Below are 17,201 nucleotides of genomic sequence, written 5' to 3' on the forward strand. Positions count from 1 at the left end.
ACTCAAATTTGAACCTACTCATGTTCATCAATCTGAAATTTAAGGTCACCATCCCAGGGTATCCTAAGTTGCTGGGAGGAGCCCATTGCCTAGCTTATTAGCAACTTGTAAATATTGGATACCAAACCTTTAAAATTCAGAGATATTTGAGCAACTAAGGATTCAAAAGTAGAGAAAGTAAACAATCCCCCTTACAAGGTAGAGATTTAGCATAATTTGAATTAACTGTGGTATATTTCCAATCTTTTCCTTTAGGGTAGACATGGAAGGATGACTATTAGGAATAATATACTTAATTCTATAAATTCCTGCTGCCTTCCATTCTTTATATTGTACATATTTATCTGTAAGGCAGAATGATGGGTGGTCCAGTACGGGAATTAAAGGGGATGTAGGCAGAGCTAAATGTGAACACCATCTCTTAAAGTGTTTAAAGTGGTATGATACCGATTTAAATGTATAGTGCAGATGGGGCCTAAAAGATTGAGGACACAAGAAATTTAGAGAAGAGTTCTGTATTGATTGCTGAAATTGAAACCATAGCAGTTTAGCTGTAATTACATTTTGTGCAAAAATATACACTCTTCGCTACTGACTGTGAACTCTGTTAAAAATTCTGTATTTAGCAAGAAGTTGAGAAGTTTACAGATCTACAGAAACTCTACCTCTACCTTCAGCTGCCTTCTGGTCCTAGCAATGGAGAGAAAAGGTATGTACGTGTCAGAATAGTCATATAATTCACATTTGCTGCCTACCGTATTTTTCGCCCTATAGGACGCACTTTTTCCCCTCCAAAAATGAAGGGGAAATCTGGGTGCGTCCTATGGGGCGAATGCAGGCTTTTGCTGAAGCTTGGAGAGCGAGAGGGGTTGGTGCGCACCGACCCCTCTCACTCTCCAGGCTTCAGGAAGACACCCGCAGCCTAGGCAGCCCTGCGGGAGTTCCCGCAGGGCTGTCTAGGCTGCGGATAGTAGCCTGCTTCCCGGAGCGCCGGGCGCACTGAAAGCAGAGCGCCTGGCGCTTCGGGAACCCATCCGCAGCCTAGGCAGCCCTGCGGGAGGTCCCGCAGGGATGTCTAGGCTGCGGATAGCAGCCTGCTTCCCGGAGCATCGGGCGCACTGAAAGCAGAGCGCCCGGCGCTTTGGGAACACACCCGCAGCGTGGGGAGCCCTGCAGGAGTTCCCCGCAGGGCTCCCCATGCTGCGGATAGCAGCCTGCCACCTGGCGGGCGGGGCGCCCTGACGCAGAGCGCCCCGCGCGCCGGACATACATCCGCAGCGTGGGGAGCCCTGCAGGAGTTCCCCGCAGGGCTCCCCACGCTGCGTATAGCAGCCTGCCGCCCGGCTGGCGGGGCGCCCTGAATCAGAGCGCCCCTCGCGCTGGGCAGACATTGGCCAGCCCCACAAGCTCGGGGGACAGCAGGGAGGCGCAGCGCCGCCATCCCGCTGTTCCTCGACCTGGTTCGGTTTCTCCGACCTGCTTTTTGGGGGGGAAATAAAGGAAATTTCCCCCCCTTTATTTCCCCCCCAAAAAACTAGGTGCGTCCTATGGGACGAAAAATACGGTAATTTCCTGTTGTTTGGTGTGACAAACAGATGTTTTGTTGAAAGGCTGCTGAGGAAGTTGGAAAGGCAAAGAAGTCTGTACCTTGTGGCAGTCCGGCTGTGGCTGTGTCCCACTGCCCAGGACCAGACCTCATCATTGGGGTGGGGTTAGGGTAATAGGGATGATAGAAAAGTGGGGTGGGGGTACTGCCTTTGCTGACCAGCTCCCTCTCCTTGCTGTCCCTGTCATTGTGGGTGGTGATAACTTTTTGTTCATTAGATATTATCTTTCTCTGCCTTTTATATCTCAAGTACACCTATATTTGAGGTGTTGGCAACAGGCAAAATTGCAGAAAGCAGATTGGTTAAGAGTCCAGGTGATCTATTGAAATTGGAACCTCCATGGAACCCGAGTCTGCCAGTCTGTCCTTTCTCTGCTTTGGATTCAGTACACATTGGATGGTAATATCGCAATAATAAAAGTCGTCCTAATTGACCCTCTTTTCTCCTGGCTCAGCGATCAGCTGTCTGTGTCATCCAGCCGCGCCCAGCAAATGCACGCCTTCTCCTGGATCCGTAACACCTTAGAGGAGCACCCGGAGACATCCCTCCCCAAGCAGGAGGTGTATGATGAGTACAAGTGAGTATTTTCAAATGTATTGTGGGGAGGTGGGTTTACTTGTGCACTGGGAGAATATCAAGGAGGAGGGTGTCCCTGATTAAACAATGAAATACTTACTTGTGCTGCAAAGCAGAACAGCACTGCACAAAGCCGGGCAGGGGGAGCCCTCTTGAATAGTGGAGGGCAGGGGTCGGCAACGGTTTTTGAGGCCGAGCCGGTCCACTCCCTGGCAGACCTATCGGTGGGCTGGAGTGTGCGCACCTGCGCCCGCTCGTGCGCTCAAGCTATTTCCAGTGCTCTTCCGGGTCGGAAGAGCGTATGCACATGGGCGCTTCACTGTCCCGCGTACGCTATTTTTGGCGCTCTTCCAACCTGGAAGTCGGCCCCCACGGCGAGAAAAAAAATGGCGCTGTGAAAAAAGCATGGAATCCCCACACCAATCCACGGAACCCACTGCTGCCGCACACTCGCCTAGGCATCAGCAGTGATGGGCAGAGCATGGCATGTGTGTGGCAGCAGCACCCTTCCCAGCTGTCTGAGACCACACTTCGCTTTTCTTCATGGGCAGGCCGGCCCTCCTGCTAGGTTCTGTCTCACTAGGAGAGTTGCACGGGCTCAGCCAGACAATGGCAGAATTGCTCGTTCAGCTTTCAGGTTCAGTGTGCTGGCAAACGTAGCCGAGCGTCTCTCCTCCCGTGGCTTTGTAAATTATTAATCCCCGTTGTATGGCCTATAAAAGTGATCCCTTGACCCACAAAGGCTGCATGGTAGATGGCCGAGGCAACAGTGCTGGCGTGTGTGTGAACCAAAGGGCAACAGTAAAAGCTATTTGAGTGCCGAAATGTGCTAGATGGAAGTGGGGTGCTTGTCTGGGCACGGGAAGTGTTTCATGCCCTCTGCTTTATGCATAGCACAGTATTAGCTGCTTGTATTTTCAAAATCATTTGCTGCTTCCCACATAAGGTGCTGGTTGTCACACCCTAAGCTGTGCACAGCACTTCTGCACTTGCTAGTCCGGCATGAAATTCTTCCCCCTTTTAAAGGAGCCCTGTGGGTTCTGCCGTGCGCTTTCCCTTCTGCTTGAAGGCTTTCCCAAGGAAACCCCCAGAGGGGGTCCCCATTACAGGTGTGTCTGAGATGTGGTCCTCAGCAGCTGAGGAAAGCTGCCTCTTGGATTCTCCCCTGGAAAGGTCACATCCGGGCTGTGTGGGCAGGCGATGATGCGTACTGTAGTATCCTGCCTCCACTCTTAACTTGAACTGCCACTCCTGCCTGTTTCCTGCTGCACTTCCGAAGAGAAGGGAGGACTTTTGGGGACAGGTTATAGCTTAGTAGTAGAGTGCGGGCTTTGCAGGTGGAATGACCCAAGGAACTTGTTTGGCTAGGGATGATGGGAGCTGGAGTCCTGCAGCATGTTGGACCATAGGTTCGCCATCCCTGGTTTAAAAGGTGCATACTGCTTTTCCAGAAAGTAGTCTAAAGCACTTTGGAGCTGATTGACTCAACATAGATGGCCCTCATTTTGGTCCTGTGCCTGATCCCCTGTTTTTTTTTGGGGGGGGAGGTTGGTTGCTTATCACTGGAGGGGCTGTAGCTGAATGAATGACAGAGCACATGCTTTGTGTGCTGAAGGTTGTAAGTACGGTTCCCGGCACTCCCAGTTGGCAGGCAGCTTTCTGTGGCCTAGTCAGAGCATACCACTGACCAGGACTTTGGGGAATTAATAGCTCGACAGTACCATGTTGGCTACCCTGGGTTAGATAGGCCAGTGATTTGGGGACAGGCCAAAGCTATATGGATGGATCAATCTATGGTGTTAGTATATAATGTGCATTAGCAGTCTAAGGCAATAGCCAGTTACATCTGGGCAGCATAGTTTCCTCTTTCTAAAAAAGGCTGTGTGTGAATGAGGGGGAGAACAGGCTTGTCCTTTTTTTTTTGCTTGGCTTTAGCCAATTCCAGTCCTTCTTAATGCAGGAGCAGGAAGCTTCCTACCTGCGGGTCTTATGTACAGGTATTACAAAAGACTGACTAGAGTCTTTGGAATATGTACTGGCCAGGAATCAAAGATCACACGGGAAATGTTGAATTGTTTGTTCATCTGAAAACTTTTGTAGGCTGTCGGAGGAGCACCGTTTGGAAAACTTGTTTTGCTTTCTTGTCCAAACGTGGTGCAACATTTGTGAAAATTATACTTATAAAATATGAAAGGGGGTGGGTGGGATCAGACCTGTTACTTAGGGACACTTACCCATTATATGCAAGCCTCTTTGAGATGAACAGAACCTCTCCAAACTGAGGCAATGGGCTGTGAAATTGCAAATGCAATTTAGTGTAAACAGGTGTAAAGTGATGCACATTGTTCATTAGAGGGGGGGGGGAATCTTCGTTTCACAGTTATGCTGCTGGGGTCACTGGAGGTGACTGACCAGGAACAAGACCTTGGGGTTGTAGGGGATAGCTTGATGAAGGTGTCGGTCCAGTGTTCAGCAGCTGTGAAAAAGTTGATCCAGGAAGGGAATAGACTTCCAGGACTTCTGGGGAGGAAGATGGCAGACTAGGCATCTCTTTCGAGATAATTATGTGGTGATTAAAGATAGCCAAGCTATAAGTCTTGGTTGTCACACTCTCTCTGGGAAGACAGAGAGAACGGAAAATAACATCTGATTCTCTGAAAAAGCAGCTTTAAATGCTGGGAGACTGAGAAGTTTTGAGGGACCCAACAGGGGTGAGTAACCTAGACCAGAGGAACTGCTCAAACACCTCATAGTAGTCCTGAGAGTGAGTCCTTAGGGCGTAAGGCCAGCAAAACCTCCATTTATTTTAATTACTTTTGAGACTGTTAGAAATTACAACTGAAGTGATGGTTGAAATTTGAGTCTGGAATGTGAACTGATTCCTGGCTTAAGAAGAGACAATCATTAAATAGCTGAATGCAAAACAGAAAGCATGTTTTAATCCTTTGTGTCTAAGAAAGATTCTAAACGGTTAAGGGGTGTTCCAACTGTTAGAACTCTTTATTTTATTTTATTTTGTTTTATTTTTAACCTTTCATCCCTTTGGTGAAAGTGCTGGCTGCAAAAGTTAAACTAGTTTATCTATGCCACTGTGGGAAAAGAATGTGGTCTGGAGATAAGGAGACTAAGATCTTAAGGTGGAGAGTGAATTGTTAATAAAACCAAGAACATTCAGTATGGCAGAAACACTGTTGGGCACCCCATTGACTGCTGGCATCATGCAGCAACTACTATATGAGCAATTAAAATAAATCAGGACTGAGATGAATAACATGGTGAATGAAAATGGAACAGATAAATAATGTGGTTAAAGAAGACACAGAAGCTTTGGATAATAATGCTGATAAAGGACTGTCAGAACAGGAGTGTGGAATGGTAGAGCTGGGAAGGTCCACCCCCTTCTGGGTGAGACAAGAATTAAGTTCTACCTTTGAGAGAGGGCTTTGTATTTACTTTAGGCTTTTTGTTTTTTGCTTTTTAAAATTTAGATTAGTTTGCTTTTTATTTCATTGTATGATGAAAACGTTTCCACAAAAATTTATGTGGAGAAAAATATAAAAAAACCTGCCAGTATCGTTATGCCGTTATACATATATGTGGTTGAGACCACACTGGAATTCTGTGTACTCTTCGAGTTGCCTCACCTCTGAAAGGATATTGCAGAGCTGAAAAAGGTTTAGAAAAGGGCAACTAAAATAATTAAGGGGTTGGAGCAACTCCCTTGCAATAAATGGTGACAACATTTGGGTTTTTTAAATTTTGAGAAATGGTGACTAAGGAGAAACATGAGGTGAATAAATGATGCATGGTGTGCAGAGAATGGATAGGCCTCTCTCATAATACTAAAGGTTGGGGACATCCAGTGAAGCTGAATGTTAGGGCAGACAAAAGGAAGTACTTCTTCACATAGTTTAACTATGGGATGCACTCCTATGAGGTGTAGCGATGGCCACCAACTTGGCTGGTTTTTTAAAAGGATTAGACAAATCCATGGAGGGTAAGGCTATTAACAGCTACGGCCCTAATGCCTGTGCTCTACCTCAATGTGCCTTTGAAAACAAGCTGGTGATCGCAGACGAGGAGAGCCTTCTTGCCGTGTTCAGGACCGCGACATAGTGCATCATAGCGGACATGCGGTTGACTACTGCGGGAATGGAATGTGGGGCCAAATGGACCCTTTGGCCTGAGCCGGCTTAAGTTGTCACTAGACAATCTCATAGGGAAATTATCCTGGGGATGGGATGGGATCAAACTAGCTGGATTCATGTGGTCCATAAAAATGGTGGAGCTGGTAGCCTGGAGGCAGAGTTGGGCAACCAGGTGGCTAGGCCCAACCAAGTAGGCATGTGGGGGGAGACAGGGCAAGGCAGCAGCCTCTGTGACTGACTGGGACCCCTGCAGCTAAGGCCACTGTGGGGCTGTCCTGAGAGGGAGCCTGGCTTTTCCAGGGCTGCTGACCCTGGTTCTTTGGTACTCCAGGAAAAGGCCAAAGCACCAGACATGTGGATTTGGCCTTAAGTGCTGCTTTGCTGACCTAGATAATTTAATACTAATTATTTATTATTTCTATTGCACCCATCTGGCTGGGTTTCCCCAGACACTCTGGGCGGCTTTCAACAGAACATTAAAAACAAGATAAAACTTCAAACATTAAAAACTTCCCTAAACAGGGCTGCCTTCAGATGTCTTCTAAAAGTCGGATAGCTGTTTATTTCCTTGACATCTGATGGGAGGGCGTTCCACAGGGTGGGCGCCACTACCGAGAAGGCCCTCTGCCTGGTTCCCTGTAACCTCACTTCTCGCAGTGAGGGAACTGCCAGAAGGCCCTCGGAGCTGGACCTCAGTGCCTGGGTAGAACGATGGGGGTGGAGACGCTCCTTCAGGTATACTGGACTGAGGCCGTTTAGGGCTTTAAAGGTCAGCACCAACACTTGGAATTGTGCTTGGAAACGTACTGGGAGCCAATGTAGGTCTTTCAAGACCGGTGTTATATGGTCTCAGCAGCCCCTCCCAGTCACCAGTCTAGCTGACGCATTCTGGATTAGTTGCAGTTTCCGAGTCACCTTCAAAGGTAGCCCCACGTAGAGTGCATTGCAGTAGTCCAAGCGGGAGATAACTAGAGCATGCACCACTCTGGTGAGACAGTCCACTGGCAGGTAAGGTATCATCCTGCGTACCAGATGGAGCTGGTAGACAGCTGCCCTGGACACAGAATTGACCTGCGCCTCCATGGACACCTGTGAGTCCAAAATGACTCCCAGGCTGCGCACCTGCTCCTTCAGGGGCACAGTTACACCATTCAGGACCAGGGAGTTCCCCACCCCCACCCACCCCCTGTCCACCAAAAACAGTACTTCTGTCTTGTCAGGATTCAACCTCAATCTGTTAGCTGCCCTCCATCCTCCAACCGCCTCCAGGCACTCACACAGGACCTTCACAGCCTTCACTGGTTCTGATTTAAAAGAGAGATAGAGCTGGGTATCAGCCTTGCCCCAGTCCTGCTCTCATTCATTTCTACTTGCTTCCCTTTTGTTTCAGGAGCTATTGTGACAATCTTGGATACCATCCGTTAAGTGCTGCTGACTTTGGGAAGATCATGAAGAATGTCTTCCCCAACATGAAGGCTCGCCGTCTAGGCACAAGAGGAAAATCAAAATATCCTTTGTCGAAATGTTTTTGAAACCATTTCACTTAACTTTCCTGGAAATCAGGGCCAGCATCAAAGGGTAGCATGCCCCTGGACCTGTTCCTCCTCTTCACTGCGGCAGCCTGCTTGTTCACCTGTCCTTCACTCTTGCAAGGAAGCAACAGGGGCAGGGAGGAGAAAGAAGACTGGCCATTTGCTCATTGACATTGTATGGCAAGAGCAAGCAGACAATGGCAGTGGTGAGGCAAAGGTAGCTTTGACCATGAGTAGGGGGAGCACAGGGGGGCAGTTTGCCTCACTATAAGAGTGGGGCTCCATTGAAGGCCTGGAAGGAACAATAGAAAGACAGAGCTCCTCTCTTAACCCTTGATCATTTTTGGATCACGCCTGCATTTCTGCCCTTAAATTCAGAAAGGACGTTCTGTTGACCAATCAGCTTTGTATCTATGTTAGGTCTGTGTAAGAAAGTTAATTTAATGCAAAGGGAAACAATGCAATTTTACAATTATTTACACCTTAATTTTTAAAAATCACGTATTGCTATAGTGGACTTCGGAAGAAAGCTTTTGTGCAGATGCCGACACTCCCCAACCTTGACTTCCACAAAACTGCCGATGGGGTAAAGTAGACACCTGAGCTGTTGGGCAGAATGATTAAGACCTTTTAGGTAGAAGAAAAGGGCTTTAAGGAAAGCTGACAGCTTAGCGTTGCAGAATTAAAGATCACTGGGTTTGCTTTGCAGAAGTTGGAATGTTTAAAACGAAGGGATTTCATTATGTAGTAAAATGGGAAGGAGGCACAACCTTTTAAAACACAAGGTAAACCATAAGGTCAAAGACTCCTCTGACACTTGAGCTTGTTACATTTCGCGTACACATTGGGTGGGAAGAGAACAGCTCCTCTGCTTTCAGAAATATACTGCATGTCACTTTGGAAATGTTGGGGCCAGGTGCCTGCCACAAGACACAAAGAGCATGTTTTCACTATATATTTTTGCATCTGTCCAAATGCAGATGTGACCATCTCATGTCTGCAAGCAGTAGTGTGGGAAATGGCATTAAAAGAGGGGGCAGATTTTATCCATAACTTTTTTTTGGGGGGAGAGCAACTTTGGGGGCCCTCCAGATGTTGCCACACTCCAGACTCCCATCACCACCATCCATAACCATCGGCCATGTTGGCTGATGGGGACTGATTGAGACCATCAACATCTGGAAGTTCCCCGCAGGCATTCCATAAGCACTTTTTTGAAATGAGCAAACCTGATTTCAATTTCCTTTTGTTAAAATGGTTACTGAAGCTTAGAGTATGTTTTATATCAGGTGTAGGAAATTTTGCAGAGCCACCATGACAGTGTCTGAAATAATTTTAAAAGGCTAAATCAGAGTGGAAAACCCACTTCAGGTCCTTCAAGAACCCCAACATAATGCCAGAATTCTTTTACTTACCTTACTGTGTTATGGAAGGGACACCATGGAGCTTGTGGCAAAAATAGTGAATCCTTTTCAAGGGAAGCAAAGTATCAGCAAACCCTCACTCAGGCCTTCCTTAAGCAGCAGCTCAGTACTAGCCCCAATCTCCATGGCTAGATTGAAATGCTGTGTACTTTTCACGTACTATAGTGAAGTTGTTGCTGTTGCTCAGGGTCTCCTTTTTGTTTTTGTTTCAGCTGGAAGGGGCAGAGTCCTCTGGGCACCTGCAGAGTGCCGACGAAGAGGTGGTGTCAGCTGCCTGCCAGCTGGTCTGCCAGTGGGCCCAGAAAGTGCTGAGCCAGCCCTTCGATTCCGTCTTGGATCTGGCCCGCTACCTGGTCAAAAGCCACTACATAGGCACTAAATCAATGGCAGCTTTAACCGTGATGGCTGGTGCCCCGGCAGGTGAGGAGGTTTGGCTTAGTGCACCACTTGATGTGCTGTTCCTGGGAGGAGAAAAACTCTTGACGTTTTCCATGTTATAAGGGGGCGGGGTTGGAGGGTTCATATTCCCCTGCTATAAATATGAGTGTGGTGGTCCCATGCTGAAATCTCATCAGATTTCTCTTGAAAAGGCATTTTGGGACTTTTGGTTCATTCTTGTTGGCCTGTCAGTAATCCGGTTTGGGGAGCAGAGTTTTCTATGCACTGGCTCCAAGGATTATTGCATGTTGTCTGTCTGTCTGTCTGTCTGTGTCTGTCTGTCTGTCTGTCTCTCTCTCTCTCTCTCTCTCTCTCTCTCTCTCTCTCTCTGTGTGTGTGTGTGTGTGTGTGTGTGTGTGTGTGAGAGAGAGAGAGAGAGAGAGAGAGAGAGAGAGTAGTTAGAGTTCCATTATCCTGTACACTGCTTAGAAATATTAAACATATTAGCGGTTTGGAAGTACTTCTTAAAGAAAGAAACTTTAACAAGGGGGCCACTTGGGACAAATTCCTTCCTATATTAAACTGAGGGTGGTACAGTCCCTGCAGTGGGATCCTGCTATTTCACCTGATAGGTGAGTTTTCTGTATGCAGGGTATTTTATTGTTAAATATTTCCCCACTGTATGACCGGAAGCAGTGCAGTCTGAGGAAGGCCTTTTCTCCTGAAAGTCCGTGTGCCACTTGGCATGCAAGCATCTCTTATCTGCCTGGGAAATGTTTGGTCTCTTGTCTGGAGCTGCAGCAATGACTCAGCGTGGGGGGGGGGAACAGGCCTAACTCTGCACCATTGAAAGACCCACCAGCTATCTGGTTGCAATACAGGAGGGCCTACAGACTCCTGCAGCAGGTGGACTTTACAATCGTTTAGTTGTTGTTATTTCCATTTTACAACTTCTGTTTTCATTTCTGTATACAAGGAGGAGACTTGCGTCTCACAGAGATGTGTCGGCTGGGGACCTTACAAAATTTATTCACTGCCACCTCCTGCCAGGCATTTGAGGTGTTCTTAGGCAACAGTGGGAAGCTCCCGGCCTTTGGGCCCAGTTAGGCCTGGCACAGGTCCCAGCTTGGCTCATGAGGTGTTTCCCCACAAACCATGCCTGTGTGATGTCATAGGTGGGGCAGGTATGTCCAAGACTACAGAGGGATAACTGGAAGCTTAATGTGAGCTCCCAATTCAAGTGGGGCTCCTCACTGGGAGTTCCTTACCTTAGCCGAGGGTTAAAGCAAGACCCTTTGAAGGCACACACCCTGCACCAGTCAGCTGATTACAGTGGTACCTCGCAAGACGAAAAACTCGCAAGACGAAAGAGTTTTTCGTTTTTTGAGTTGCTTCACAAGACGATTTTCCCTATGGGCTTGCTTCGCAAGACGAAAACGTCTTGCGAGTTTGTTTCCTTTTTTCTTAAAGCCGCTTGAAGAGGTGCAGTTGCGACGGACCGTGCTTCGCAAGACAAAAAACCGCGCAAGACGAAAAGACTCGTGGAACGAATTAATTTCGTCTTGCGAGGCACCACTGTAGTGCCAAATGCACACCTTTAAAGGAGGTTACTGCAGCAGCTGACCAGCAGTCACAACGACCGCCTTTGAACTTGGACAATAGTTGTTGTGGTTAAGCAGACTGTGTGGCTTTTGCAGTTGTGGTGTTGCTGATAAGCCTGGTGTTGTGCTCCTCCAGGTACCTGAGGGCACAACCCTCTCCTCCTGTGCAAGTGAATCCGAACTGCGTCTGAAGAGCTCGGCTGAGGATTGTGTGGGCCATCGTTTCCCATGCTGGTGCCCCCCTGCCATTTGGGACTACAACTCCCATCAGCCACAGCATCGTATGACTGAGCTGGCTGGGGCTGATGGGAGTTCTGGTCCAACACAGCAGGAAGGCTGGTGTAGGTGCTCAAATGGCAGGCCTGCCTTACCCACCCTTCTCCTCATCTTTTCCAGGAATCAAAGGGATCCCCCAGCCTTCGGCTTTTGTCCCAACCGCAGAAAGCAATTCCTTCCAGCCCCAGGTGAAGACTCTGTCCTCCCCAGTTGATGCAAAGCAGCAGCTGCAGCGGAAGATCCAGAAGAAGCAGCAGGAGCAGAAGCTGCAGTCGCCTTTGCCAGGAGAGTCCCCGGCCAAGAAGGTGGAGGGCACCGCCAGCAATGGGGTCACCAGCCTTTCCAATGGGAGCCCAGCCATCTTGTCTCCTCAGCCCATTGGCATTGTCGTGGCTGCTGTTCCCAGCCCTATAACGGTAAGCTGTGGGCGTGGATGTTGGTAGACACAGGGGCCCTAAACCTTTTGCTGACCTCCCCATGGGCTTCCAGGTGGGTAATAAATTGGGGTGGAGTTATCTTGGGTAATGCGTGTGATGATTAGTAGAGGAAGACAGATGAATTCAAATCTATTTTCTCTGGAGATTTATTTGGGGGGAATACACAGAAGGAATTGAACTGATTTGTAGCAGGGTTTTTTGGAAATTAAATGGGGTTAAACAAATGGAAGCGAAAGTGATTTGGGGTGATCCGAGGGTGGGGTGCAGATTTATTGTAGAACTTTTCTAGTGTAATTTGGATCAGGAAATTATCTGGCTTGGCCTTCTGTGACATTTAAAGCGTGAATCTATAAATAATAAACTAGCATTTACGGATTTTATGCAGGTTTGCGCCTGTGGCCCTGTGCTTTCATGTACCTTGCAAGATCCCTGACAATTGGGAAATGCAGCTATGCTCTCATTTTTTGTTCCTTGGTGAGGTCACCCGACGGTCGGGGGGGGGGGGAGAGAGAACAGGAAGTTTGGGGGTGAAGAGGGAGGGGAGGAGTCTCCCTTGCTGAAAAAGTGGAATAAGGCAGGTAGAGAGGTAGGGAAAAGGTGCAGCTGAGAATCAACATGTGGCAGCCACAGGGAGTCACATGGAAGTTTGACGGTGGCAATAAAGAGATCCTTGGTGATTTTGTGAGGGTTGTGGACTGTCAGTGCAGCAGAGTGGACGAAAGATGCGTATCAGTGGAGAGCCCACTGTAAGAGTTTGGACAATAGTTGGTGAGGCAGGAGGTGTTGAGGAAGCCTTTTTTTGAGAATGGGGAAGAGACAGATGTGTTTGGAAGCTGCAGGAGTTGAATTTTGATCGACATGAGTGGGTTAGAGAGTAAAAAAACATAGAGCATGGGAGATTGTAGGGTGGGGGGCTGTGTCAAACAGGAAGTAGTGGAAGTGGACAGGAAGGAGACTTGCCTTTTGTAGACCAAATTCAATCTGTTTAGTTTTGCTGGGTGACTGGTTTTATAAGAGGAGTAACTGGAACCTCATTTCCCTCCCCCAACAGGTGCCGAGGACCCGGCAGTTGGTGACGTCGCCTAGTCCTGTGGGTTCAGCCGATGGCAAAGTTCTCCCGCTCAATGTCCAAGTGGTCACCCAGCATATGCAGTCGGTCAAGCAGTCACCAAAGACCCCCCAGAATGTTCCCGCCAGCCCTGTGGGTGATCGTTCTGCCAGGCACCGCTACCCTCAGATCCTGCCCAAGCCTGCCAACACCAGTGCCCTCACCATCCGATCCCCAACGACAGTGCTGTTCACAAGCAGCCCCATCAAGACCGTTGTCCCTGCTCAGCACATGAACGTGGTGAAAATGACCACCATCTCCCTCGCTCCAAGCAGCAGCAGCAGTGCCGGCAGCACGCCGGTCAAGCACACGCCTTCAGTGGTCAGCGGTTCCGGAGCAGCCGATGAGCTGAGGACTGTCCCGCAGATTCAGAATGGGTCCGTCGTTTCGCTTCAGTCTCCAGGGCCGAAAGCTGGTGGCAGTGGAGGAGCAGCAGCAGGAGGCCTGGCTCCCTCTGCGTCTTCAGTTGAGGTCAAAATGGAGCCAGAGGCAGCCCTGGAGGAGACAGTGCTGCGGTGCCAAGAGAACTCAGATGCCTCTAAAGTTGCAAAGGTTGCTCTGAGCACCTCAGTTGGGCAGCAGAGGAAAGGTGAAGCAGAACTGTGGAAAGGTCAAGCTGAGGAGGTCCGCGGAGACAGGAAATGTGTCCAGGGCTGTGACACGAGAGCCGAGGAAGCAGGAAGGAAAAGCCTTGCCCAGCCCACTGAATCCCGCCCTGTTCCCACATTGGAGATCAGCCCTGGCACGATCACTCCCTCGGTTGCTATGCAGACCTTCTCTGGCACCAGCATCCCTGTGCCTCCCGGTGGTGACAAAGTGTGTGCTAAAAGCCCAAGGAAGCGGCTGCCATCTGCCTTTACAGACTCCCAGGGCCCCCCAGTCAAGAAGCTCTCTGTGGGGCAGGTCTCTGCAGCCAGCACAGAAGCCCCAAAAGCGGGAGGTGTGAAGAAAGTGCAGCAGAGAGTGGTGGCTGTGGCCAAGAGCGAAGGGGCTGCAGCACTTGTGCAGGTGCCTGGCAAGGTGACCATCAAAGTCCATTCTGCGGTGCCCAGCAGCTTAGTGACCACTTGCCCCCTGGACGCCGACCTTGTTCTTGACTCCAGCGATCCCACTTTAGGGCAGCAGCTGGCAGACTCCTCTTCAGACATCAAAGTGAAGTTGGAAGGGAACGTGTTTGTCTTAGAAAGCAGTTCCCAGCCCAGTGACGGCTTTAGCCCCAACATATGGCAGCATCTTGCAAAGAGTTCCGACTTTGCCCCTCTGAACTGCGAGCAGCAGCCGCTGCAGGAGGACGTGGGTGTTATGGCTCTCACAGAACACGCTGGCGGCTCAGAGGCCTTGCCGAAGTCTGTCTGGGAGCCAGTGCACTTTGAAGGGCTCCAGCAGACAGCTGCCTATGGCCAGCAGGTGCAGAGCCAGGGGCCAGAGCCCTCTCTGGAGCAGCAGCTGCAAGCGCAGGCACCAAGCCAGTTAGCTTTGCAGCCGGAGCTCAAGGAGTTTGAGGATGCCGCCTCGCAGTCCAACGAGAACTTCTTCTCCTTCGACGACGACCTGACCCAGGACAGCATCGTGGAGGAGCTGGTGCTCATGGAGGAGCAGATGTCCATGAACAGCTCTCACCTGTACGGGAGCTCCCTGGGCATGGCCCTCCAGAGCCAGGGGGCGGCCCAGGGGGCATCCTTGTCCTCTCATGCGAGCAGCGCCCACTTCTACCACCCGATCCACAACAGCGGCACCCCTGTCCACACCCCAACGCCCACGCCCACCCCGACACCTACTCCTACGCCCACTCCGACGTCCGAACTCATTGCGGGATCGCAGGGCGTGTCGCGAGAGAGCCCCTGCTCCAGGATGGCTCAGACAACGCCCGTCGACAGTGCCCTGGGGAGCAGCCGGCACACGCCCATCGGCACGCCCCATTCCAACTGCAGCAGCAGCGTCCCGCCGAGCCCCGTGGAATGCAGGAACCCCTTTGCCTTCACGCCCATCAGCTCCAGCATGGCCTACCATGACGCTAGCATCGTCTCCAGCAGCCCCGTCAAGCCCATGCAGCGGCCCATGGCCACGCACCCCGACAAAACCAAGCTGGAGTGGATGAACGCCGGGTACAGCGGAGTGAGCAACCCGCCCGTCTCCAGCCATGGGATCCTCCCAAGCTACCAGGAGCTGGTGGAAGACCGCTTCAGGAAGCCCCACGCCTTCGCCGTCCCCGGCCAGTCCTACCAGTCTCAGCCGCGGCACCACGACGCCCATTTTGGCCGCGTGACTCCTGTCTCTCCCATCAGCAAGCAGGAGGGCTTCGCTGTGCCTGCGCCCCTCGACAGCAAAGGGGCGGGCTCCTCCCATAACAGCAGCTTCAGGTGCCGGAGCGTCAGCCCTGCCGTCCACCGCCAGCGCAATCTCAGTGGGAGCACCGCTTGCCCTGCTGGCAATGTGCTGCGCTCCAGCACGACGACGGCCGCGACCGCAGCGCCCTTCGGCAGCCCCGTCACTCCGGAAGTCCACAACACGTTCAGCGCCGTCCACGCGGACGCGAGTGCCAGCAGCCTTGCGCAGAGGAGCCAGTCAGTCCCCTTGACCGTCATGATGCAGACGGCTTTCCCGCCTCCTCAGAAGCAGGCGAATTCTAAGAAGATAACAAATGTCTTGCTGAACAAGCTCGATTCGGATAACGATGACGCGGTGAGGGGCCTGGGGATCAACAACATGCCCTCCAACTACACAGCCAGGATGAACCTGACCCAGATTTTAGAAACTTCCTCTTCCACGTTTCCGAGTGCCAACGGCCAGAACGTGCTCAGTCCCAGCCCTTCGGTTTTCGAATTCCAAACACCAAGTTACCTCACGAAGAGCAGCAGCGCCGATCGCATCCCTTTTGCTCCCGGAGATAACCAAGCACAATCGGAGCCTCTGGAGGAGGAGGAGGAGCAGCAGAAGCAGCAACAGCTGGATTTCAGCAGCACCGTGAAAGACTTCCTGGATGAGGGCAGCCTCCAGAGCAGCCAGCAGCTGGCCAACCAGGTGGCTTCTGATCTCAGCAACGTGGCCTCCGTCTTCTCCAATGACATTAGGTTGGCTTCCGAGCTCTCGGGCAGCATTAATGATTTGAACACGCTGGACGCAAACCTGCTCTTTGACCCGGCTCACCAGCAGGGCCAGGACGATGAAGCAACACTGGAAGAATTAAAGAACGATCCCTTTTTCCAGCAGATCTGCAACGAGTCCATTAACTCAATGACTTCGGCAGGTTTCGATTGGATGGAGAGCAAGGACCATCCTGCTGTTGAAATGTTGGGTTGAATCTTTTTTTAAAAAAAAAAATTTAAAAAAAATTAAATAAATATATGTAATATGATGTATGTAGCACACTGTATCTAAAAGACAGACAGACACTTTGTATTTGTCTTAATGGAAGTGCCTCCCTGCAGCAGAAACATTGACTATGACTTAATTGTGGCATTTTTACAAAACAAAAAAACACCCAACAACAACCAACACCTTTTGCTCCACCAGCTGCTCTATTCTTCAGCAGGGAATATTCAGTCTTACCCGTTTTAAAGACTTTTCTGAAGGATACAGCCTGATCCAGAGCCAGTATTAGATTTTAAAAAATTTTACTTACCGAACAGCACTTTTTTGCTGTCGCAAAAGTGGCCGGGGAGGTTCCAAGAGTGTAGTGAGTCTAAATTGCTAAGGAAAGGGGCTCACCAGTTCCCCAAGCAGTGTTACCTGGCTGCTCCTCCCTTTGTTCATTTCAGCCAGTGGCGCCCTGAGTCCCTTGCTGGGCTGCTGTTCCCTGGGTTACCAAGCAAGCTGCACTGGAAGGAGTGGAGGCCACGCAGCAACCGTGTTCCTTGGATGGAGAGGGCTACGTGCACTTGGGTGTGGACACGGGGCCCTTGCACATGCAGGCGCATCCCTTGCGCTGGAGGGCCTGCACTCATCTCTGAGGAGCCAGCCTGTAGAGGAAATGGGGGAAGCGGTCCAGGAGGCAAGAGTTCCCTGTGTATATCAGCACAGGTTGCTTGGTTGGGTGATGGACTTTAAATGGCTGCTTCCCAAAGATTCTGGGCTCGCTATCGCCTCCTCTGTTTCATTGCTGTTAGAGAACCAC

At 50.3% G+C, this 17,201-nt stretch overlaps 1 protein-coding gene across 2 annotated transcripts in view; it reads left to right on the top strand.

Moving 5' to 3' along the window:
- RFX7 (regulatory factor X7) overlaps positions 1–16,738 on the top strand; it is a 43,221-nt gene extending 26,483 nt beyond the window's left edge. For both annotated transcript variants that reach the window (XM_053365382.1, XM_053365383.1), the window contains exons 3-9: positions 627–709; positions 2,062–2,184; positions 7,722–7,838; positions 8,365–8,449; positions 9,500–9,707; positions 11,663–11,958; positions 13,031–16,738. In XM_053365382.1, the coding sequence (XP_053221357.1) occupies positions 627–709; positions 2,062–2,184; positions 7,722–7,838; positions 8,365–8,449; positions 9,500–9,707; positions 11,663–11,958; positions 13,031–16,387 (4,269 nt within the window). In that variant the 3' untranslated portion in view covers positions 16,388–16,738. The remainder of the gene's footprint in view (positions 1–626; positions 710–2,061; positions 2,185–7,721; positions 7,839–8,364; positions 8,450–9,499; positions 9,708–11,662; positions 11,959–13,030) is intronic.
- The last annotated feature ends 463 nt before the right edge of the window (positions 16,739–17,201 follow it).

This window comes from Podarcis raffonei, chromosome 14 (genome assembly GCF_027172205.1).
Source record: "Podarcis raffonei isolate rPodRaf1 chromosome 14, rPodRaf1.pri, whole genome shotgun sequence".
Classification (NCBI taxonomy): Eukaryota; Metazoa; Chordata; class Lepidosauria; order Squamata; family Lacertidae; genus Podarcis; species Podarcis raffonei.